The sequence below is a fragment of the Nycticebus coucang genome, chromosome 19 (assembly GCF_027406575.1).
Source record: "Nycticebus coucang isolate mNycCou1 chromosome 19, mNycCou1.pri, whole genome shotgun sequence".
NCBI classification, from domain to species: domain Eukaryota; kingdom Metazoa; phylum Chordata; class Mammalia; order Primates; family Lorisidae; genus Nycticebus; species Nycticebus coucang.
The window spans coordinates 45,800,392-45,824,269 of NC_069798.1; the positions used below are offsets into that span (position 1 = coordinate 45,800,392).

Here is a 23,878-nt window from a genome sequence, read left to right on the forward strand (position 1 = left end):
CCTGAAATATCATAAAATTATTTCTACATATACTATTAATACATTTCATCACAGGTTAGGAGACCTGACCCCAAGTCACCTGTGTGCCTCTCTGCCAGGCACACTAAAGAAGCTGAGATCAGAACTACCGTACACCATTAGTATTTCAACACAGCAATTGGTCCTGAACAGGAAACAAGGAGAGATAACATACATTTGGGTGGAATTTCCTTAACTCATAACTTACTACTTTTTAAGACTGCAAAGTTGGGAAAGGAACTATTCTTAGGAAGGAATAATCCAGCCCAGCTACTTCCTTGTATGAAGGAACCTCAGCGGGACCAGCAAGAGCAGGTGCTGTAAGGCAACACCGAGCTCACAACACACGCCCTGAGCCCCGCCCTGCATTGTGGGAGAGCAAGGGTTATGAAGGTGGGCGGGGCCCAGGGGCTGCCCTCCTTGCCTTTATGATGGTGAACTCATCCTGAAGGTTGTCGAATCTCTGCTCCAGCAGCGAGTATTCCTTCACGAGGTTCTGGTACCGGGATCGCTCCTCCTCCAGTTCTTTCTTCATCAGGAGATTTTCCTTCACAGAGTTCTGGGCAAATTCATCTGGAAAGCAGGCACGCCAAGCTGCAGATTTTCTGGATGGATTCCCTTCACCCGTATTGACTCTCAGCTCTCACTCATTTCTTGGTAAAAGGCTGCCCCAGGACAAGTTCCCCACACAGGCACTCAGCGAATCTGTGAAGCTCCTCCCCTGCTGCAAAGAGGACTGCTCTGTACTCTGGTTTGAATCTCCATAGTGGGGAAGAGAGACAGACCCTGCTCCCAGGACGTGGGGAGGGAGGAGTCGGCAGCACATGTGAGAACTTGCTCAGTTAATGCGCCAGCTTCCCTTCTAACTGTCACAGCAACTACTGCCAGTGTTCCTGGAAGAACCAAGGTTTATTCCACGGGTTCCTTCCTATTCCTGATCTTACAGGTGCTTGGAGCACAGGGAGATTTGGCCGAATGTTTGGTTGGGGGAAGGCAAATAGACACTATGGCTGGGTTTCTTCCTGCCAAAACTTATTATTCATACTAATGGAAAAGACATTTTTTTTTTTTTGAGACACAGTCTTACTTTGTTGCCCTCAGTAGAATGCTGTGGCATTATAGCTCATAGCAACATCAAACTCTCAGGCTTAAGTGATTGTCTAGCCTCAGCCTCCTGAGTAGCTGAAACTACAGGCACCTACCACCATGCCCAGCTATTTTTAGAGATGAGGTGTCGCTCTGGCTCTGGCTGGTCTTGAACTCGTGAGTTCAGGCAATCCACCCGCCTCTGCCTACCAGAGTGCTAGAATTATAGGCGTGACCCAATGCACTCCAGCTAAAAAGAAGACATTTTTAAAGGGAAGTTGAAAACCAGTTTGTTTTCAATGAGATGTGATACTGTGGACTGAAGTCACATGGCTCAATTTTCTCTTGACATGACTCTGGGGATGGGAAAGGGATTTGCAAAGGTCATGCTGAGCTGGGGCAAAGACTCGTCCTGCTCCTCTACAGCTGAGTGGCATACATGGGGACTGACGGCAGCTCAGGAGCTGGCAGGTGCTTGAGAGGGGCAGACTGGGGTCTGACTCAGGACCCTGCCCTCAATTAGCAGATGACCCCCGTGCCCTGTACAAGAAAACCATCACGAGTATTATGGGTATGAAAGATAAATGTAAAACACAGCAATCCCCATAGCTCCTGAGCGCTCACTGTGTGGTGAACACGTCGTCCTGAGCATGGCAGCTGAAGCATCTTGCTTACTTCTCGCATGAGCCTTCTGAAGTCTGTGCTTTTATGTCCATTTTGCAGATAAAGAGACTTAGGACCACCTCACAGCCACACGGTGCTTTGAACACAGCTCTCCTTGGTTCCAAGCCCCATGCCTTGCATTGCCCATTACGCATGTGTCTCACCTCATCAAATTCTCGAAAGTGAGTGTCACAAGACCTTAAAGATCACCATTCCTTTTTCACTGACATCTATCAAAGCCCTTACTCCACTGCAGTGCCTTAACTGTGCTTGCTAGGAGTCTTCGGGAGAAAATTAGAAAGAAAATGATTAAAACCCCAAACAAAACTCAAGCGTTTGTGGTACTTACCTTTAGACTGGCACAGGATTTGGTTGTTCAGCTGTTCTTTCTCATCTTTCAAGAGAGCATTTTCTTGCTCTAAGTCTGCAACTCGCTGGAAGAAAGCACAATGGGGAGAAAATGTTCTGTGGGAACACAGGCAAAAGAGAGGCTTCTTGTGCCGGGTTTAAATTTTAACTGGCTAATGTGTAAATGCTCTTTATGATTAGGAAAGTTGAATTGGCCAAAGCTGCTTTCATTTTGAAAGAAAAATTGTATACTGAAAGAAAAATCCTAAATAAGATAGTTGAGTGCAGCACTATTTAAATGGTCATCTGACACCCATAAAAATATCATGAAAAGTCCACTGCAAGCTTAAATGCCTTATTGAAGAACCTACAAAGAGAATAGGGTTTTGTGTTAATTGTATTTGTTTGTCTGTGTTGCTAAATTTTGAGCTCTCAAATCTGAGTCTTAAAGAAAGCCAACATTCACCATGAACAAAGCATCTCTGGTCTTTACCCACTTGCCTTTCCCCATCCTTCTGGACCCAATGTGGTCCAAATTCTGGGAAATGGAAGGAGACTTGTTATTGACACAGAATTATCTGATCTAGTGTTTGGTTGCTGAGGTCATTGCTAAAGAAAACCAAAATGAGGTGAATATTTCAAAAGAAAGAAAAGGACAAAATTAAAGAAAAATCATGGCATGTTCAAAGGACATTTAAAACAGTGTGAGGTAAATTTTTAAAAATGAATTTTTTTTTGGTATTTACTATGGCAGCAACTATTCATATGGATTTTTAAAAATGCAATAATTCAGACGTGTTCTAAGAGAATTTGAAATTATTAGTTGGTATAAAGGAGGATGAGAAAAGGTATATTTCTTTTATAACACGGGGACTAAACTACAATTGATCTGTGTTTGGAGTCCCTAGAGATTTATTCTGCAACTCTGCAGGAGGTGAAGAGGTAATTTCCCCCACTAAAATCACATCCCCACCTTTGTGACATAGAAGAAATAGTTGAGCACTGTGAAAACCAGGCGGGGAGAGAACGAGGAACGTGAGTGAGGGCCCCTCAAAAAGTTAAGCCACAAGATTTGCTTGATGGCTGAGCCATCACCAGTTCCTACAGGATGAACACCTGTGATCACATCACGAGTGTAGTACGCAGCACGATGATGAGCATTACAGCCACACAGATCCGGGTCTCTATAAACTTCAGCTTCTTTGTCTGTGAAACTGACACCCAAAATTCACAGGGCTGCTTTCAGCGTTAAATGAGACGGATGTATGTGAAGTACTAAAGCAGCAGGGATTACGTACAGCAGGTGATTAATGTATGTAGATAGCTCTGCATTACCTTTATTAGGCACTAATGGAAACATTCTTTTAAACCATTCCACCACTTACCAAAAACTAAAGAATATCTGTTCTTCATAAAGTCTTCCAAAAAATAGAAGAGGGAGCACTTTCCAGTTCATTCTAGAAGGCCATTATTATTCTGATACCAAAACCAGAGAAAGACATTAAAGAAAAACAAAACTAGAGACCTGTCTTAGGAATATAGATTAAAAAATCTTCAACTAAATACTAGCAAGTAAGTGCTCATGATAGAAACACTCAACAAACGAGAAATAGAAGTGAACTTCCTCAACCTGATAGAGGGCATCTTAAAAAGTCCATAGCTAATACCGTCCTTTATGGTAAAAGGCTGAATAACGCTTTTCCCCTAAGATCAGGAAGAAGACAAGGACGTCTGCTCTTGCCACTTTGAGTCAACACTGTACTGAAGGTTGTAGCCAGGGAAATAGGCAAGAAAAATAAAAGCATCTAGAACAGAAAGGAAGAAGTAAAACTATATCTGTAAATGACACAATCTTATATGTAGAATATTCTAAGAAATCCACTTAAAAACTCTTAGAACTAATAAAAGGGAGTTCGGTTTGCAGGGTATAGATCAATATCCAAAACTCTACTATATTTCTACATAGTTGCAATAAACTATCCGAAAAAGAAATAAGAAAACAATTACATTATAATAGTATTGAAAAGAATGAGAGAAACACAAAATGTATATTCTGAAAACCACAAAACATTGCACAAAGAAACAAATATCTTCATAAATGGAAAGACATGCTGAGGTAATGGATCAAAAAGACTTAATGCTGTTAAGATAGCAACACTCCTCAAATTGACCTACAGATTCAATGCAATCCTTATCAAGATATGGGTGGCTTCTTTGCAGAAACTGATAAGCTGATCCTAAAATTCACATGTGATACATAGTATACAGGGATCAAGGATAGCCAACATAATCTGGAAAAAGAAAAAAGCTGGAAGAATCACACTTGTAAATTTTAAAACTTACAAGATACAGTAATAAAGACAATGTGATACTAAAGACTGATGAATGGAATAGAATTGACTATCACATTGACAAATGCTTTTTGACAAAGGTACCAAAACAATTCAATGGGAAAAAGAATAGTCTTTTCATCAAAAGGAGGTAGAAAAATTGGATATCAACATGTAAAAGAATGAAAATAGATGATATTTCGCCATTTTAAAATGCAGGCTTAAATATAAGAGCTAAAACCATAGAAGTCTTAGAAGAAAACATGGGAATAAATCTTGGTGACCTTGAATTAGGCAACATTTTCTTAAATACTAAAAGCACAAGCAACTGCATTAGAAAGAAAATTGAACCATCAAAATTTAAAGCTTTTATACTTAAAACCTTTAAGCAAGTGATGAAGACAACCCATAAGATGGGATAAAATATTTGTAAGTCATATATCTGATATAAAAAACACTTGCAACTAAACTTTTACTGTTGAGACAAATTGAGACAAACAATCCAATTAAAGAATGGGCAAAGAACTGGAATAGATATTTCTCCAAAGGAAATATATAAATGGCCAATAAACACAGAAAAGATGCTTGACATCATCAGTTACTAGAGAAATATGAACCAACATCCCTGCACACCCACTGGGATGGCCACGATAAAGACAGACAAGAGCAAGTGTTGGTGAGGATGTGAAGAAATCAGGATGCTCATACACTGCTTGTGGGAATGGAAAACAGAGCAGCAGCTTTGGAAGATACTCTGGTATTTCCTCAAAAGGTTAGTTACCATGTGACCCCGTAATGCCACTCATAGGTAAACACCCAAGAGAAACGAAAACTTAGTACACACAGAAACCTGTACACAAATGTTTGTAGCGACATTATTCCTAATAGCCCCAAACAGCAATAACCCAAATGTCTATCAATTAATTAATGAAATATTTATTAAATATTTATTAAATATTAATTTAATATTTATTTTACACAATGAAATATTTAGTAATAAGAAAGAATGAAGTACTGATCTGTGTTATAACATGGCTGGCTCTTGAAAGCTTGTGTTAAGTGAAAGGAACCAGCCACAAAAGACCATGGACTGTGTGATTTCATTCCTGCCAAATGTCCAGAACAGATAAATCTACAGACAGAAAGTAGATTAGTGGTTACCTAGTCCTAGGAAATGGGGTGTGCCTACTAATGGGGACAGAATTCTTTTGGGGGAGTGATGAAAATATTCTAAAAGACCATGGTGAGCGTTACAAAACTCTGAAAATATTAAAATAACTGATGAACTTTACGTTTATTTTCTTCCCCTAATGCTCCTCCTCTTGCTTCCTCTGCTGAGCCTAGCAGCCTCCCTTTGGGTTCTCAAATCCACCTACTATTCCTGACTCCCAGACTTGTATCTGCTGATACATCTGTCACCTGCTCCCCCAGACACCCCACAGCTCACCCATCACCTCGCTCAGGTGTCTTCTCAGCAAGACAACCTCTGCCTGTCATAAGTGAAACCATCAAGACCCCAGGTGGCTCTCTCTGTCTGCACCCCTTTACTCTGCTTTATTTTTCTTATTAGCCCATGATGGATGATTTTGTTTATCTGCACCATATTCCTCTACCCTCAAGCATTTAAGCTCCATATGAATGAAAAAGACTTTTAAAAAAAAAAAACAAAAACCAAACAACTGTTCACTTATGCCCCAGGGTGTAGAATAGTGCCTACCAGCATAGGCCTGAAAGACAAGCTGTGTGAAGGGCCATGAACTTCTAGGCCTTCTGCATCTACATGGGCCTCAGACACCACTGAGATCACAACTTAGTCTTACCTAGGAAGTCATCCTGCTCTGCACCTTTTGGGAGAAGGTGAACATATTCTGAGACTCACCCCCATCTCCCCAGCCAGATCTATTTCTACTGGAAAACTCCAAAACCTTTATACTAGAACTAACCAAGGTAGCCAAACTAGTGGCTGGTGGCTCTTTGAAGTCATGACAATGCACAATCCAACCCTGCCAGTCTGAATGCTAGGAGCCTGGGGGCTTGCTAGTCATCTTTCACAAGGGCCAAAGACCTTGCTGAGAGTCCTGCTCCTGGCTGTGGGCTTCTCTTCCTCACTCATGACAACCCTGCACCCAGCTGGGCCTTGCTCTGGCCCCACCAAGCAGATTCTGGATAATGAGCTGTTGCCTTTGTGCCAAGGGCAGCCCTGGGGGCCACCTGTCTTTCACCAGGGCCATCAAACAGCATACCTACATAAAAGCAGCTGTGCAGGGATTAATAAAGCTTTTTAAAAAATGTATACATTCCATAGGCTAAATAGGACCTGAGTGTGGAGTACTCTGGAGAGGCCTAATAGGAACCTTTAGCAGGAAAGGATGCCATCTAACTCATGTGGCTGGGGTGTGACGGCTACCCTGGACCCTGTACAGAGAGATGAATTCCTGCTCCCAGGGAATGAGACCTTGCCTCCCACAGGCCAAGGCAGGGTGGCCATGTGTCTTGGCAGTTGATACCATCAGGGTGGGATATGCCAGGTCCAGTACAACATTTGCCGCCTTTCCTGATAGAAATAGCCAACCCATGAATTAAAGATCTACTAGCAGTCAGTTTGCTCCCTGCATTTGGCTAGTCTCATCTTTTTTTAGTGTGTGTTCTAATAAATTATTTTTTTTATTGTTAAATCATAGCTGTGTACATTAGTGCAATCAAGGGGTACAATGTGCTGGTTTCATATACAATCTGGAATATTCTCATCAAACTGTTCATCGTAGCCTTCATGGCATTTTCTTAGTTATTGTATGTAGACATTTGTATTCTACATTTAGTAAGTTTCCCCTGTACCCATTCTAAGATGCACCGTAGGTGTGGCCCCACCCATTACCCTCCCTCCACCTTAACCTCCCCCCTCCCTTCCCCTTCCTTGGCCCTTTCCCAATAGTCTTGTGCTATAGTTGGGTTATAGTCTTCATGTGAAAGCTATAATTTAGCTTCATAGTAGAGCTGAGTACATTGGATACTTTTTCTTCCATTGCTGAGATACTTTGCTAAGAAGAATATGTTCCAGCTCCATCCATGTAAACATGAAAGAGGTAAAGTCTCCATCTTTCTTTAAGGATGCATAATATTCCATGGTATACATGTACCACAATTTGCTAGTCCATTCGTGGGTCGATGGGCACTTGGGCTTCTTCCATGACTTAGCAATTATGAATTGGGCTGCAATAAACATTCTGGCACAGATGTCTTTGTTATATTGTGATTTTTGGTCTTCTGGGTTTAAACCTAGTAAAGGAATTATAGGATCGAATGGCAGGTCTATTTTTAGGTCTCTAAGTATTCTCCAAACATCCTTCCAGAAGGAACGCATTAGTGTGCATTCCCACCAGCAGTGCAGAAGTGTGCCCTTTTCTCCACATCCATGCCAACATCTCTGGTCTTGGGATGTTGTTATGTGGGCTACTCTTACTGGGGTTAGGTGATATCTCAAAGTAGTTCTGATTTGCATTTCTCTGATGATTAAGGATGATGAGCTCTTTTTCATGTGTTTGTAGATCGTATGTCTGTCTTTAGAGAAGTTTCTCTTCAAGTTCCTTGCCTACCCTGAGATGAGGTCACGTATTCTTTTCTTGCCAATACGTTTGAGTTCTCTGTGGATTCTGGTTATTAGACCTTTATCGGAGGTATAACCTGCAAATATTTTCTCCCATTCTGAGGGATGTCTGCTTGCTTTACTTACTATGTTCTTGGCTGTGCAGAAGCTTTTTAGTTTGATCAGGTCCCAGTAATGTTATTTTTGATACTGCTTCAATTGCCTGGGGAGTCCTCCTCATAAAATATTCACCCAGGCCGATTCCTTCAAGAGTTTTCCCTGCACTTTCTTCAAGTATTTTTATAGTTTCATGTCTTAAGTTTAAATCTTTTATCCAGTGAGAGTCTATCTTAGTTAATGGTGAAAGGTGTGGGTGCAGTTTCAATCTTCTACAGGTTGCCAGCCAGTTTACCCAGCACCATTTGTTAAATAGGGAATCTTTTCCCCACTGAATGTTTTTAATTGGCTTGTCAAAGATCAAATAACGGTAAGGAGCTGGATTCATCTCTTGGTTCTCTATTCTGTTCCAGACATCTACTTCTCTGCTTTTGTGCCAGTACCATGCTGTTTTGATCACTATTAATTTATAGTACAGTCTCAGGTCTGGTAGCGTGACTCCTCCTGCTTTGTTTTTATTTCTGAGTAATGTTTTGGCTATTTGAGGTTTTTCTGATTCCATATAAAACAAAGTATTATTTTTTCAAGATCTTTAAAATGTGACAATGGAGCTTTAATAGGAATTGCATTAAAATTATATATTGCTTTGGGTAGTATAGACATTTTAACAATGTTGATTCTTCCCAGCCATGAGCATGGTATGTTTTTCCATTTGTTAACATCTTCAGCTATTTCTTTTCTTAAAGTTTCATAGTTCTCATTGTAGAGGTCTTTCACATCCTTTGTTAGGTATACTCCCAAATATTTCATCTTCTTTGGCACTACTGTGAAAGGAATAGAGTCCTTGACTGTTTTTCCGGCTTGGTTATTGTTGGTATATATAAAGGCTACAGATTAGTCTCATCTATCTTGCTCTACGCAGAGTAGAGCCTTGTTTGTGCTCAGGGAAACCAAGTGTCTGATTATTATTTATTAAGACTGGACACAGTGCCTTTGATACACAGTGAACCCTGACCAGGCAGAGAAGACGTAACCTCATCCCATAGCCAGCCAGCCTGTCTACCTATCCCTCAACCACCAGAATCAAAAGAGTTTGAAGACCCTAGAAAAGCAAGAATGTTGCTTCTACTTTTTCATTTTCTGAAAGAGGTGGATATTCTACTTGGTGAATATTTTCTGTTTTTTTTGGATGTGTTTATGTTCGGAGTCTGGAAAGGGCTTTACTCTGCCTTTGCTCCCAATGTTCCCCTTCCTAAGTGTCCTTACCTTTTTTTCTTGACAGTGCCAAGATTTAATTTTATTTAAGACCCAGGCCAACAAACTCCTAGGAAACGGTAGCCTTTTTAAGGGGAGGTGGGTGTCCACTGCTGTTTTGTTCTGTCAAGGAAAATTTTCATATTATAAACTCTTACACTCCCTTGGATGGACACTTGAATATTTTATGAGTTCCCAACTCATGGCCTTTAGCAGGGAGGCTGGGGAATTGATGAATCAAGTGTTATCTATGGGGACAGAGCTAGGAGAGACCTGAGTTTCATGGCTCTGGTGGGTAAAAAGGCTTTGCAAGTGCCTTATCTGACCCGGATGCACAAGCAGAGAGCTTTCTTGTGGGTCACCAATCTCAAGAGCTTCCAGTTCTAACCTTGGCCTCTTCCTTTCTGGTTTTGGATTCTACTTTCTTTTATTTATTTATTTATTTATTTTTTATTTTAAATTTCAGTTTGCTTGTTCATTCTTCTTTGTTTGAAGTACTCCTTTTTTGTTCATTTTCTTCTTCCTCTGGCAGTGTTGGCTGTTTTTGATGTTGTTAGTAGAAACGGGGTCTTACTCTGGCTCACTGCTGCTCATACAGGTCTTGAACCTCTGAGCTCAGACAATCCACCCACCTTGGCCTCCCACAGCGCTGGGACTACAGGCGTGAGCCACTACGCCCAGCCTGGATTCTATTTTCTGGTTTTTATTTACATAGAAAGGCTGCCACCCATCCATATACTCCCAAGGGTGAGCAGACCACATGTGTGGAATCCTGTGGTTTGTACGTTACAGCTTTATAGCTACATTTTGATGGGCATTTCTAAGCAGAGAGTGTGTCTTGTGATGCTCAAAGCAACACATCAGGAGGGTGGCTTTTTATGTTCCAGGCTGGCTGCACTGGGAAGCCATGTCTCACTTTCTCCTTTGCCTAATTCCTGCCCCCCGTCTGGATCCCACCTCTGGCCCCTGGAAATCCCTGGGATGTTGGAGACTTCAGTGGCTGTTGGTACTGCTGTTCTGCCTGGGGTGGGAAAGTGATGGAGCATGAGCTGGCTCTGTGAGCTCTCCTGAGGGAGTCTGCAGGAAGGAAGCAGGAGGGGAGGAGAGGACGACGCCTGAGGCAAGGCTGAGCAGCACTAGTTCTTCCAGAAGCCACCGAACACATCCGTATCATGGATACAGTCAGGTACAAGTCCAGAAAGGTCCTTAAGACCAATGTTAAAATACATACACAGACAAGGAAATTAAGGCCCATGAAGTTTTCTGCACATACATAGGACTGGGCTGAGTAGGGATGGGACTTCGGGAATCACCAGACTGCGCGGCATGCAGTCTGCCCCCATCTTGAAGTTGTTACCCCAATATCATCACAGAACCTCCCCTCACATCTCGTCACTGCTGTCAGATGCTGTACGTGTAGGCGACGTGCTGCTTCCCCTGTGGCTAATGGCTCGTAGAGATGGGGGCATGGGGACAGCAGTGTCCCAAGTCTGCAAGGGCTCTCCAGTGGCCCTGTGGGACTTTCTTGGTTAGAACTACCTTGAAAGGAGAGCAGGAAACCTCTGTATCCTGATGTTTGTGGGATTGGGGGCTAACCCCAGGAAGTTCTATTTCATGGGCGGGGAATGATGACACTGAGCACAGCAGCTGGAGTGGGCAAGCTGGAACTGTCAACACACTTGAGCTGAATCCCCCATTGCAAGACATTTCAGCATGGGGAGGGGTCCCCAGAAGCTGCCTCTAACCCTGCAGGCAGCATCAAGAGCCTCTGTCACAGTTCTGTTGCCAACCAGGATGTGGGCCACAGAGCCAGCCTGGGTACTAACCCTAGATCGCAAGAAAGATACTCGCGAGTCAGCACTGTATGACCCTCTCGAGGGATGCCACAGCAGCCAGCTGGCAGCAGAAGCTTGTGAGGGTTTCTCCAGAAGCACAATGCTTTGTCTAAACTCTGGTGGCTGCTAAGTCTGTGGGAGCCCCAGGTAAAGCCCATGGCAATTTTTCAGCTGGAAGAAACAGCCTCTGACAGGGTGACCCACTGGCCAGCCCCCGCCAGCGCCCACCCGTGTCCAGCATACCTTCCGCAGCTCGTCCTTTTCCCTGCTGTGGGAGTCCTCCAGGACTTTGCGCTCCGAGTGGGCCCGCTCCAGCTCTGTACGCAGGCTTTCCACCTCCTCCTGCAGCCTGGGGGGCCCCTGGCTCTGCTGGTAACTCGCCAGCTCCTTCTTCAGCCGCTCCACCTCCATGGTGTACGTGGAGGTGGCTGTGGAGAACTGCTCTGACAGTGTCTTGAACTCTTTGTTCTGTAGAAAGCACCAGCAGATGGAGCAGGGAGAGGGAGCAGGGAGAGAGAGGGTTATTTTTGCCAGGAAAAAGTACAAAGGCAATCAAAAAAAGGAACTTCCAAGGTGGAATTAAATCTCTCAATCATTACATGCGCGAGTGCTTTCCTGGCATCTTCCTAACAAAACTCTATTGTGAGCTGAGTAGAAATACAGAAAAACAAAAAATAGCAACATTGACATTGAAAGAATTCAAGGTACTTTCATGAGCAGAGCCAGAAGCCAGTTGGTGGTAGCTGGCTGTCTATGCTTGGTTGGACAGATCCTACGCCTGGTTTTTAAGTTGTGGGGACAGAGCAGACTTCCCAGACCTGCAGCCTTTTCTTTAGGTCTCCCTGCTCATCAACGGGGAGCCCTCCTGACTGTGGACTCGCTGGCACAAAGAGCTGCAACCTAATCGCAGGCTCTGAGACAAAGGACCCCTTCAGGATCCCTTCTTCCAAGGAGGCCCATAGGGCCCTGGGATCATTCTTGCCACCTGTCAGCCACAGCTTACCCCAGAAGAGTCTGACTCTGGAAACTGATGGCTGGCAGACCTTGTCCACACCACACCCTCCAGATAAAGCATCTGGCCACCAACCCACCCAGGCAGCAGGGGTGAAGCATTCCACCAAGTCCAGGGCCTGAGAGCTCTGTGTTGGGGTCAAGGGCTCATACAAATCACAGGAGGAAACTGAGGCCCTAATAGTTAAGAGAACATCAGCTAAAAGTGGTCAGTGAAAGGAAAAGGAGAGGAAGAAGCAGGGTTCTCCAGATAATCAAGCAGGCAACAAGCAGGCTTTGATTATCCCTCATCACTGTGGTACCCGAGAGCCCCAAGTAGAGCTAACCTACTGGCTAAAACACCAGTAAGCAGGAATCAATTATGATGTCCATTTGGGAAATTCAGCTTCACCAGAAACAGCAAGAAGGAATAAAGGAACAACTACTGGGCCCTGTACAATGCCACACGTGCTATGAGACCTCACAGCTGTGATCCGCATATGGGGCTACAAGCAGTACATTTCCTGCCTTGATACAGCAGAATGAGACAGCCCCTGCATGCCATGGGAAAATTCCCAGCTACAACCTGACACACCCTTAGGCTTGGTCTGGCAATCTTACTCTAAGGATTCATAAAGAAGAAAGCTAATTAAGCACCATGTATTCAAAAACCTAAGAAGCATGTATTCTGCTCACTCTGGTGTGGGTCTCACTGGAGGCTGAGGGTCTTTGCACAGGGGAATGGGGCACAAAGAGGGAATGCATGCTGGACTAGCCACCCTGTGACTTCCTCTCTGCTCTGCCAGTTGTCACCTCCAGGTACATAGCCCGGGTCAGATAACCAGGAGTTGGGGGAGGAAAGTGCTGAGGCATCTCCAGATGGAGCTGGAATATGGAAAGAGAAACACATGGTGGTGGTGGGTGGGGACACAAGCACATCCTACCCTGCTAGTATCATCCAGGAGGCCCAGCTTTGTTGATCCTGACACCTGCCTGAGACCAGGCTCAGGGATGTCGGGGAGTTGAGCAGCTGGAGTTGGACAGATCCAGCTTGGATCCCAGCTCTACCCTTGACTGTCCATGCACATCTGATCTAGTCATCCAACCTTCCCATGTCCCGGTGTCCTCAAGTGTAAAATGGGGAGAACAGTAACTCCTGCCTCATAGGGTAGGGTATGAAGATTTAGGATCTTGAGATAAAACGCTGAGCTAGGAGCCTGGCACACAGGAAGTGTCAACAAACATGACTACCTTCCTTGTTTAGAGGACCTTAGGGAATCCCCAGGAGAGATGGCTGAAAGTCTCTGCTAGTTGCTTGGGGTGCATGTGGGGGTCCACAAAAGCAGAACTTGGGTAACTCCTTATCTCACCATCAGAGTACCCAAAAAGCAACCATTCAGAGTCCGTGAAACTGTGACTCTGTTCTGGACACATGTGTATGATCTCAAACAGAAAGGGCTTGGGGTCTCATCCTCATATCATGGTTCTATAGGCCAGCCCAGTGCAGGGCCTGTTGTACTCACTGCCTCTCAGAGTCCCAGAAACCATCCCTAAGATGCTACTTCCCCTGCAGCCATCCCAGTGTGACAAGGGGAGGGGAAAGACAGTGATATTGATGATCTTCACACTGTGTAGGCTTAGGCCATTGTATGTGTGTAAATGTGCAAAAAGTAAGAAATCTAAACACTTCAAATAAAGTTTGTGGAATAAAAACAAATTTTTGTAGAGTTATACAATGTGCTTGTGTTTTAAGTGTTATTACAGTAAGAGTTAAAAAGTTTTTAAAAAGTTTATAAAGAAGGGGCAGTGCCTGTGGCTTAAGGAGTAGGGCGCCAGCCCCATATACCGGGGGTGGCGGGTTCAAATCCGACCCTGGCCAGAACTGCAAAAAAAAAAAAAATTTATAAAGAAGGTACAGTAAGCTAAGGTGAATTTATTATAGAAGAAAAAAACTTTTAAGAACGTTAGTGTAGCCTAAACATACAACGTTAACAAAGTCTGCGGTAGTGTATGGTAATATCCTAGGTCGCCACCTGCTCACCACTCAGTGATGCCCCTGGACCAACTTCTAGGTCTATAAGCCCCATCCACAGTGAGTGCCCTACACAGGTGAACCATTTTTATCTTTTATATCATATCTTTCACTGTGCTGTTTGTATGTTTACATGTTTAGATACAAAAACACCACTGTGTTACAACTGCCTACAGCAGTGATTTTCAACTGGTGTGCTGTGGCACACTGCTGTGCCATGAGAGGATCTTAGATGTGCTGCAAAAAATTTTTAAAGGTCATTAATTATTTTCAAAAGAAGTTCAAAGCATAGTAAGTATTTTTTTTTTTTTATTGTTGGGGATTCATTGAGGGTACAATATGCCAGTTACACTGATTGCAGTAAGTATTTTTTTTAAATTATTTTTTGATCAATATAATTTAAGGGCACTGTGGAAATTTAAATATAGGTTCAAGTGTACTGTGATATAAACAAAGTTGAAAAACTCTGGCCTACAGAATTAGGTAGAGTAACCTGCTGTACAGGTTTATAGCCCGGGAATGATAGGCCATACCATCTAGCCCAGGTGTGTAGTGGGCTGTGCCAGCTACCTTTGTGTAAGTGCATTCTATGATGGTCACATAATGATTAAACTGCCCCAAAATGCATTTCTCAGGACATATTCCTGTTAAGGGACATATAACATATGAATACTCTTGTGATCATAAAATATTAACTAATTTAACATTTACTGAGTCCCTACTAAATATACTGAATCAAATTGATTTAAAAGGCTACTGAATGACTGCTTAGATTTGTGTCATTTTTTTCAGATAATATAAAGGCTGACCTTACACACGGGAGAGTCTAAGAAACTTGACTGCCATTATAAATCTTAAGTTCAAGAGGCCTACTTACTCTACACGTGGGTTTGAATAAGGTCAGACTGGCAGAGCCGAGTAAATGGGCTACATTATTTTGACTGAATAATGTCACATCACAGGCCCATACCAGGGACACTGTAAAAAATGATACTACAAACTGGCACTGTGTTTACTGCTGAAGGATATTGTGAAGGATGTGGCTGATTACATCGGAGTGTGATAGCTCACACGGGGGGAAAAAATCTCAGCACCAGGGACAGCTCCACTCCTCCTAAAGGGCATTCCTCATCTGTCAAGAGCTCTAAAGCCACTCAGTTTCTGTCTTTCTACTGTTTTTCTTAGGAACTTGGTGCCAAGTTTGCTTTCTGTCTCTCCAGTGGGATAGACCAAGCCTTAGGACATGAATTTTGGGTGCTAATCTTACGTTGGTCCTCTCTCAGTTTCCTTTCTCCCTTGCTGACTCACCCAGGTGGTTTGACAGTACAGCCTGGGGCTAAGAGCCCTACTTCAAGCCAGGTCATGGTGTCAATAGATTTTTGAGCTAGAAGTTATCTTAGAGATCTCAGGCCCAATTATTTCTAAGCTATCAGCCCTGGTTGTGAGTATAATTCTCTGTCCAGTGGCGACTGTGGCCACTCCCTATGCTGCTCTGACAAATACCTCAAGACACTTTAGGGTGTGTGGATCCTGACACATACAAATCCTCTCCTTTTGGCTTAGGAACCTTGCATGTCAAGAGAAAAGCTGCCTGAACTCTCCAGGAATTACAGAAAAAAAAAAAGTCACTCCTACAGCCAGCCCCATATGCTAAGAGAATGCAATAAAACAAGCGTCTCTAAGGAGCAGGTGATGGGGACTGTGCAGCCACTTCCCTGTACAACAGTGTAGATGGAGCATGTTCTGACACCAGGTCACACACCCCACTGCAAAATGCTAGCCAGCCCCAAGGACACGCTTGGGTTCTGAGCATGAACCCAAACCAAGGGCAATAGTCTCCCTTAACTGAGGAGACCTCCCTGTACATTGTGATAGTTTCCCACCGGGCAGATCTTACAATTTGGTTAGAGGTGGCAGAACATGCTCCACCTACACTGTAAAACCAGCTTCCCACACCTTCTACTCCAGCCATGTTGCTTTCTAGCTCTGTGACCTTGGGAAGGCTATTTAACCTCTCTGGGCATTTAAAATAGAGATATATGTATTTTGAGGGTCTCACTCTGTCACCCAGGCTAGAGGGTAGTGGTGCAATCATAGTTCTCAAACTCCTTGGCTCTAGGGAACATCCTATCTCAGCCTCCTAAGTAGCTAAGACCACCATGCCCAGCTAATTTTTTTTTATAAAACAGGAATATTAATATTTATCTCATAAGGCTTGAGGGAGTTAACACACGAAACTAGTGTCTGGCACATGGTCAGGCAATACACGGAGGGCTGTGAGAAAGTGAGATCTTGTCCACCTCTCCCCTGCTTCTGGATCACACTCTGTGCGCAGGGCATCCTGCCCAGGGTGGCTAACACCTGCCACCACTCACAGATGTTTGCCGAGCCGGAAGCTTAAGGCAAAAAGCGCTTTTTTAAAAATAGGCTTTTAAAATCTGTTTCCCTTTGATGTTCAAGTACACGGATTGTGAACTGCCAGGTTTATTTTTATCCTTTCACGTCAACTCTAGAAATGAGCAGAACACAGAGCCCTGTGGCTGGAAACCGAAGGTGGCCAGCAGGTACACAGGGCTCCTGGTGGGGGGCAGCAAAGTCCACTTGTCCCTTGACTATACTCTGCCTGGAAGGGTAAGTGAAAAAACCTGACTATGCAATGTCTTTTCTGGCTCTTCACCAACAGACACAATAATAAAATCTTGGTATTCTCTGTGCTGTGCTTTTCAAAGGCGAGTGCCAGACAGCAGACCTTTCCTTTGTTCTCCTGTCCTTTGGTGATGATACCTTTGTTTCTGACTCACAGGCTGACAGGGGCAGGCACTGAGTTCCTCCACTCTGTACCTGGCCTTTCCGTCTTGCTTCCCCCATAAGGACCAAGCCTGGCAAGATGCTCGAAAGAACTCACCCAGAGCACACATCCAGGGTGACAGTCTCTTCTCAAAGGGCCTGGTCTTTTTCAAGGGCATGGATGCCGGGACATTCTATTGCTATCTGAATATTGGGTGCAGAATATTGCAGACAGTAATATTCTATTGCTATCTGTATATTTGGGCTCCTGTTCAGACCAGCTGATCTAGGTGTAAAATGGCTCATTTATTCTCCTGCCCTACCAGTATCATGAGAAACTTAAAAAATGCCCAGCATAGAACAGGTACAATAAAGCTAAGTGACCTCCAAGGCCATGCCTGGTGGCCCCAACTCTAATTTTCCAATTTTCTCCTTTTCTCCCCGTACCATGCACACTCCTGTTCTTTCCCTCCTTCTTTCTTTTCCTTTCTCAAGAGGCACCTAAAACCCTCTGGGGCAGCACAGAAGCCTAATCCTGTGGTCACCCTGCATGAGCAAAGTGATAGTGAGTCCCCGTCCAGCTCTGAGAAGCACGCTCAGCAACAATAATGCACAGGACAGGACGAATGCTTCCGAGCTGCTGGGGTAGAACCAGCGCCACCCTTGTTATGGCTGTGGGATCAGATGGACCTGGAGTCTGGTTCCACCCCTTTCTATTTCTGTGAATTTGACTAGGTACCTGATTGTCTCTGACCCACGATTTTCTCATCTATGAAATGACCTCACAAAGTTGTGTGAGGGTCAAATAAGAGTGAATGTAAAACACATATCACAAGGCTTGGCACATGGTGAGTGCTCAAAAAGTCAACTGGGGAATTGAAGGTGTTGGCCCCAGTGGCAAAGGCATCTTCTCCCATAGTGTAGCATCCAGCACACAGCAGACATCTCTGGCCACTGTCTAACAAAGCTCCTAAAACACCTGGATGCCAAATAAGGGTCTTCCGAAGGAGAGGACTGGCCACTCAGGCCACCAAAAGTAGGTGTCCAGGTGTGTGCACAGGACAGCCTTGCCTCTCCAACCTGGAAGCAGTCACGCATCCTCGCTTATCTTGAACCCCTGTAGGACCCTGCATAGTACGCATCCCTCCCCCCAGCAGGGCCAAAACAATGACTTGTTATCATACATGTTTGAATAGCGGACATGGGAAGGTGGCCTGGGGTGGAAAGACAGAGAGAATAGCTTAAATACAGCAGCTTAAAGTCAACTCTAGGAAAGAGAGAGAATAGCTTAAATACAGCAGCTTAAAGTCAAATACAGCAGCAGTGGAAACCTGAGTCTCCAGCTGTGTACCAGGCCTTTGGTATATGTTAGTGCATTTACTCTTTTTTCAATCCTATCAATCCCCCATGCATGGATAAGAAATGGAGGCTCAAAGGGGCCAAGGCAGTCACCCAACTTTTAAGCAGCTGGGCTGAATTTAGGTTACCTTGTTTCTGATTCCACAGCAAGTGGTCTTCCCACCACACAACAGAGTGGAAGGAGGGCAGGTGGAGCAAAAACCAGGCTCTGGAGCCAGGGGTTCAAACCTGGGCCGTCCCTGTCACCCATGTGACTTTAGAAAACTGAGAGTGCACGTGACTTTCTAATCTATAAAATAAGGCAGCTATCAATACTTAAAAATTAGGGGGCTGTTATGAGGATCAGACAAGCTACTACAAAGTGTGAGCCCAGTGCCCCATACACAAGTCCCCTGTACCCACCATCACTGCTGTGACACCATGCTACCTTTGCAGGGACACAGAACTTTGGCCTAGTGGGTCATTGCTGTAACAAATTACAGCCAAGTCAGTGGCTCAGAACAACATAAATCTGTTATTTTATACTTCTGCAGGTCAGAAGTCATTAAATAAACCTGGATCCTCGGGGTCTGCCCCCATGACTTGGCTTATGGCCTGTACCACCATCTCTGGTTTTGTCATCTCATCTCCCCCTCTGAATCCTGCCCTCCAGGCTCCTTCTGAGGAGAACCCCTGTGATTATATCTAGGGCTCACCTGGATAACACAGCATCATTTCCCCATCTTAAGATCCTTATCACATCTACAAAGTCCCCTTTTCCAAGTAAGGTGACATTTCACAGATCCCAGGGATGAAGACGTGGACATCTTTGGGGGTATTATTTTGCGTGCCATAGTCAGTACCTGTTCCTGCTCAGCATGGCGATACCTTGAGGATACCTGTGCTCTCTCAGGCCTGTGGCAGGGGCAGTTCCCTGAGGGAGCTATGAGTCTCTCTCCAACATGCCCCCCCATTGCCCCGCACCAGCCCCCAACTCCTGGGTGTGGAGTGCCTGACACTGACCTGGTCGTCGATCTTCCGCTGCAGCTGGACCACCTTGTTCTCCATGCCCACATTGAGGCGTTTCAGGTGCTGTGCAGAGCGGGCCTCGATCCTGAGGGCCTTCAGCTCCTGTTTGGCCTTGAGCCTCCGGAAACCACATTGGATGACAATGGCAGCGTTGCGTAGCCGCCTGAAATGCCTGCGTGCCATCCAGCCCCGCATGTGCTTCTGGATGATGGTGGCCTTGTGCTCCATGAGGACCTAGTGGGGACACCACACACCTTGTGGGTTCATACCCCAGGACAGGAGCTGGGAAACTATTGGAGGTGAGATATGGAGACCCAAAGACTTAAGTCATTGGTGGTGTGTCATGAACACATGTTAGCTGGGTTCTGCAGCCCATGTTCCCTCAGGGAATCAGCTGTCAAATTCTTGTTTTCAGCTTTGTTTTATTGGTTTGGAGGGAACCACCATCTAAACACCTCATCAAAGTTGTAGGGGGCTAATGGTCATCCAGTTGCTCTCTCCCCATTGAACAGACACAGATCCCATCCCGGTGACACTGAGCTGAAAGATGGCCTGGGATGCTCCAGTGAGAGTCCACAATAGGCTAAAGGCTTGCAAAATCACAAGCTTGTCATGTACTTTACTGGGTTTATTTTTTTTCCAAGTTAAAAACACCCAGGAGATGAAAGCATCAAGGTTCTCACCCTAATATCCTGCAAAATAAATGTCTGTGGCATAAATTAATAAAAGAGCAAGCGTGCTGAGCGCACCAGCATCACAGCTGTGAGATGCAGGGCTGAGAGCCCCACTCAGTGCTTGCTCCCATCCTGCTGCTGACCTCCCAAATGTCACCTCTGCGCTTTCCATGGAGACATCACACGGATGTCACCAGCTTCTTGACAATATGCACAGAACCTTCTCCCACTGGCTTGGGTTTCTCCACATATTACGTCGGGTCTGCTTCACCCTGATGCCTTTGGTTTTTTCAGTATTAATTTAGTACTTTGCTCTTATTTAGAAATCACACCTGCTATGATCATAGAAGAAATATCCCCTTCAGGAAATACAATTTTGGACCTCTTTTTCCAGCTCATCCTTCCAGTAGCGCTGTGTTGTACTTGTGTCTATCACATCATCCTGGCTTTGTGCTCCCTAACCAAGGATTTTAGTTTGGCTGAAATAACACAAAGAACAATGGCCTGGAGAGAAGCAGCTGTGGTCACTCTCCTGACCTCACACGGCTGGGCTGCAAGCCCCTCGGCTGTTAAATGAAGGGGCTAGCCCTGGTGATGCCAATGCCACCTCCTGCTCTCAAGTCTGAGCAAGCCCACCACGGTTGTTAGGCCCTGCTGCCGTCAGGCAGATGATTCGACTTCTTGGGACAACTCAGTGTTAAAGAGGTACAATGATACACAGCCATCCTGCCTCATGAGACTTTACAAAGGATTTGGTGACAGCAGAGATGCAAACATCCTTAGGAAAAAGGTTGGGAGTAGCCAATGGACATTCATGCTGGCCACAAACTCCTCTGCTGCTGCCTCGGTTCTGAATTTGCACCCTGAGGGGTGGCCGCTCACCTGGCGGTACCTCCTCCGCACGAACATGGCCCGAGTGAAGGCTTGGATGATGATAGCAGCCCTGTGGCTCCTCTGGTAGGCCTGGCGGGCCCTCTGCATGCGGAACTGTTTCTGGAACACCACGGCTGCCCTGGTCCTGCGCAGATGCTCGGCCAGTCTGGGGAGCAAGAGACGCTAGTGTCAGGGGGAGAGCACTGGCCATGCTCACACAGAGGACCCCAAGCCACTGGCCAAAGCAAGTCTCTCTCTCCATAGCCCTATCCCGACACCCCAGCTCAACTCTCATTGACATAGCAAGGACATAGCAAGGCCTTGGGCCTTTGACCCTCAGGCTCAGAACAGCAGCATTAGCTTCTTTCTTATGGCCTGAAAACCTTTCCATACACCTCAAACTTGGTCTGAGTCGGACCTCTTCAGTGACCTCCTGCAGTGAGGCGGGGAAGTCCCCCATGACCTTGCCAGCAGCACTCGACATCCATGTCTGCCTCACTGTCTGTCCCTCTCCTCCTCACCCAGCTTGGAGATCTCTAAGGCTGGGTCTGTGCCCCCAATTTGGCTCAGGGTCTGACATAGCAGGTGCTGGGTAAGCACTTTTAGGGGGTGACTAATACCATCTCAGGCCGTTTCCTCACCTCCCAGCCCTGTCTGCCCAGGATGCCCTGAATGTAGAATCTCTCCTGCATTCCCCTCCCAAATGTGGTGGTCCAGTTTGATACTTTCTACCCTTTCTTAAAGGTCTGTGGGATGCCCAGACCAGAGCAAGTGCGCAATTAGAGACTCAGAGTTAAATGCTAGACAGCACCTTAGAAACCATTTAGTCTAGCTTCAGAGAAGAGGGTAGTGACACCACCTGTCCCCGCTACCAGTTGAAACACAGCCAGTCCCCCAGCTGGGCTCTCTGTTATTCTTTTCTTTCTACATGGGCCCTGCACATCTTCTAGTATAAACTTCCTGCAGGGAGAATATGGCCAACTCTGTTTTATACCCGTACCACAGGGTGCCCCAGACAGAGCCCCACATAGGAGCACTCAATGACCTGATACTGTCACTTAGTGCTGCCAGCCCTGACCATCTTCTCCTCTCTATAGTCCTTGCTCCAGAGTTCCTCTCAAGGGTTAGGAGGCGCTTAATGGCACTCGTCACCTGCCGTTATGCTTAGACAGCTCATGGGGAGCACATTAGGGGATATGCAGGAGCAATCTTCTATCTTTGATCTACTCTAGGCTTGGAAAACAGGGGCTCTCTTCATGTTTTGTTTTTGAATAGCTGTTTATAAGACTCTGGCTTCCAAGTTTCCAAGGAAACTCCTATTTAGAGAGGTAACTGGTCTTCAACCAGGGCTGGGTCCAAAACTGATGCCTGCTGAAAGGTCTGAGGCTGTGCCCTCTGTACCTGTGTCAGTGGATGCCTCACTAGCCCAGTGACATCAGTCAGGAGGGAATGTTGCAGTAGTTTGTTCTGCTTGGCTAGGGCAGGGGAGTCTGGCCAGCATCATGACCTCACCCCAAGGTAGCTGCCCAGGGGTAGACAAGTCACACTGTCCCATATAGCCTCAGGGCAATAACTCACAGGAGGGGCTACCTAGGACCATTCCAACCCTAAGAACCAAACTCCGAGGGATTCTGAAATCTGTGGTATAAGTAATGAGGAAGAAAGGCTAGATGTACCTCTTTTCCTAAAAAGAGTTAATTTTTTCCTTTGGGGTTTAGGCAAAGTGGAAACAGCTGATTTGTGGCAAGAGCAGATGGTTCTAGGTTCGTGCTGGTGGGATAGGGGCAGGGGCCCTTGAACTAGACCTCCTCCCACCCCTACCAAGTGAGACGGGTATTAGAAGGACAGGCCCAGCTGCCAGGAGAAAACCACGATGTAGACAGAGCCCGACAGGAAGCACTCCGAGTGCAGAGTATGAGAGACCGGAGGGCTAGGTGAGGCAGGCTCCCTCCTCCCTGCTGGGATCTGCCACCCCCCACCCAACCCCCCACCCCCACCCCCCGGGGCTGGCCACTTGGCTCACCTGCGGGCGAGGTATCCTCGGCAGTACCTCTGCAGGGTCAGGGTGGCCCCCTTCAACCTGTGATATTTCACCTTTTGCAGCCAGCCCCGGACAGTTTTCTGGATCATGATGGTGGCTGCCCGGAACCTGTCAGCCCGCAGCTTCTCCAGGTATGCCACCTGGCCCGCCCGGAAGAAGATCTTGGTGCGGCCAAACTGGAACTTGTCGGGATCCTTTACAAGGCAGGGAGGGGAGCTGGTTGGTCACTGGAGAGCAGCAAGGCAACGTGCCCCCCAGAATCTAAAGCAAGCGGCCAGACTCCATGTGCCCCTCCCTCTGCAGATGTGCACAAACTCTCCGCATCCGTTAGCAGACACCAAGACCTACTGTGGACAGGCACTGGGCCAGGTGTCCAGATACTTGCCCTCAAGGAGCCCACATCACAGTGAGGGCATACATATAAGCTAACAAAGATAACCCTGTTTTCAGATAATGGTGAGAATTATGAAAAAATTAAAATCAAGGTATAGGAGATGGGAAAGGATGACCAAGGAGGGCGACTTGGTGGTGACTTGAGCAAAATCCTTAATAAACTGAAGGAGAAACAGGTGAGGAGGACGGTGGGACATTCTAGGAGAAAGCAAAGCCGGTGCAAATGTCCTGTGGTGGGAGCAAGCAGGGTATGTTTGAGGAGCAGGAGAGCCAGGAGGAAACACTTACCTTGCAGGCCACAGTACAAAACTGGGACAGGAACCATGGGGGTAGGGGCCAAGGGGCGGTGGGGGGAGGACGAGGGGATTGAGCAGGGGAATGACCTGACCTGCTGGACATTGTAACAAAATTATTCTCAAATGGCCACACCCCTGTATCAATAGTTACAGGGTATGAACGACCCCCAAATAAAATTGTTACAGATTGT

The 23,878-nt window shown here is 45.7% G+C and overlaps 1 protein-coding gene across 2 annotated transcripts in view; it reads right to left on the bottom strand.

Annotated features, from left to right (window-relative positions):
* MYO5B (myosin VB) overlaps positions 1 to 23,878 on the bottom strand; it is a 341,703-nt gene that overhangs the window by 40,028 nt on the left and 277,797 nt on the right. For both annotated transcript variants that reach the window (XM_053571966.1, XM_053571965.1), the window contains exons 19-24: positions 22,981 to 23,192; positions 20,967 to 21,123; positions 19,405 to 19,644; positions 11,478 to 11,702; positions 2,117 to 2,201; positions 443 to 591 (exon numbers count right to left, since the gene is read on the bottom strand). In XM_053571966.1, the coding sequence (XP_053427941.1) occupies positions 443 to 591; positions 2,117 to 2,201; positions 11,478 to 11,702; positions 19,405 to 19,644; positions 20,967 to 21,123; positions 22,981 to 23,192 (1,068 nt within the window). The remainder of the gene's footprint in view (positions 1 to 442; positions 592 to 2,116; positions 2,202 to 11,477; positions 11,703 to 19,404; positions 19,645 to 20,966; positions 21,124 to 22,980; positions 23,193 to 23,878) is intronic.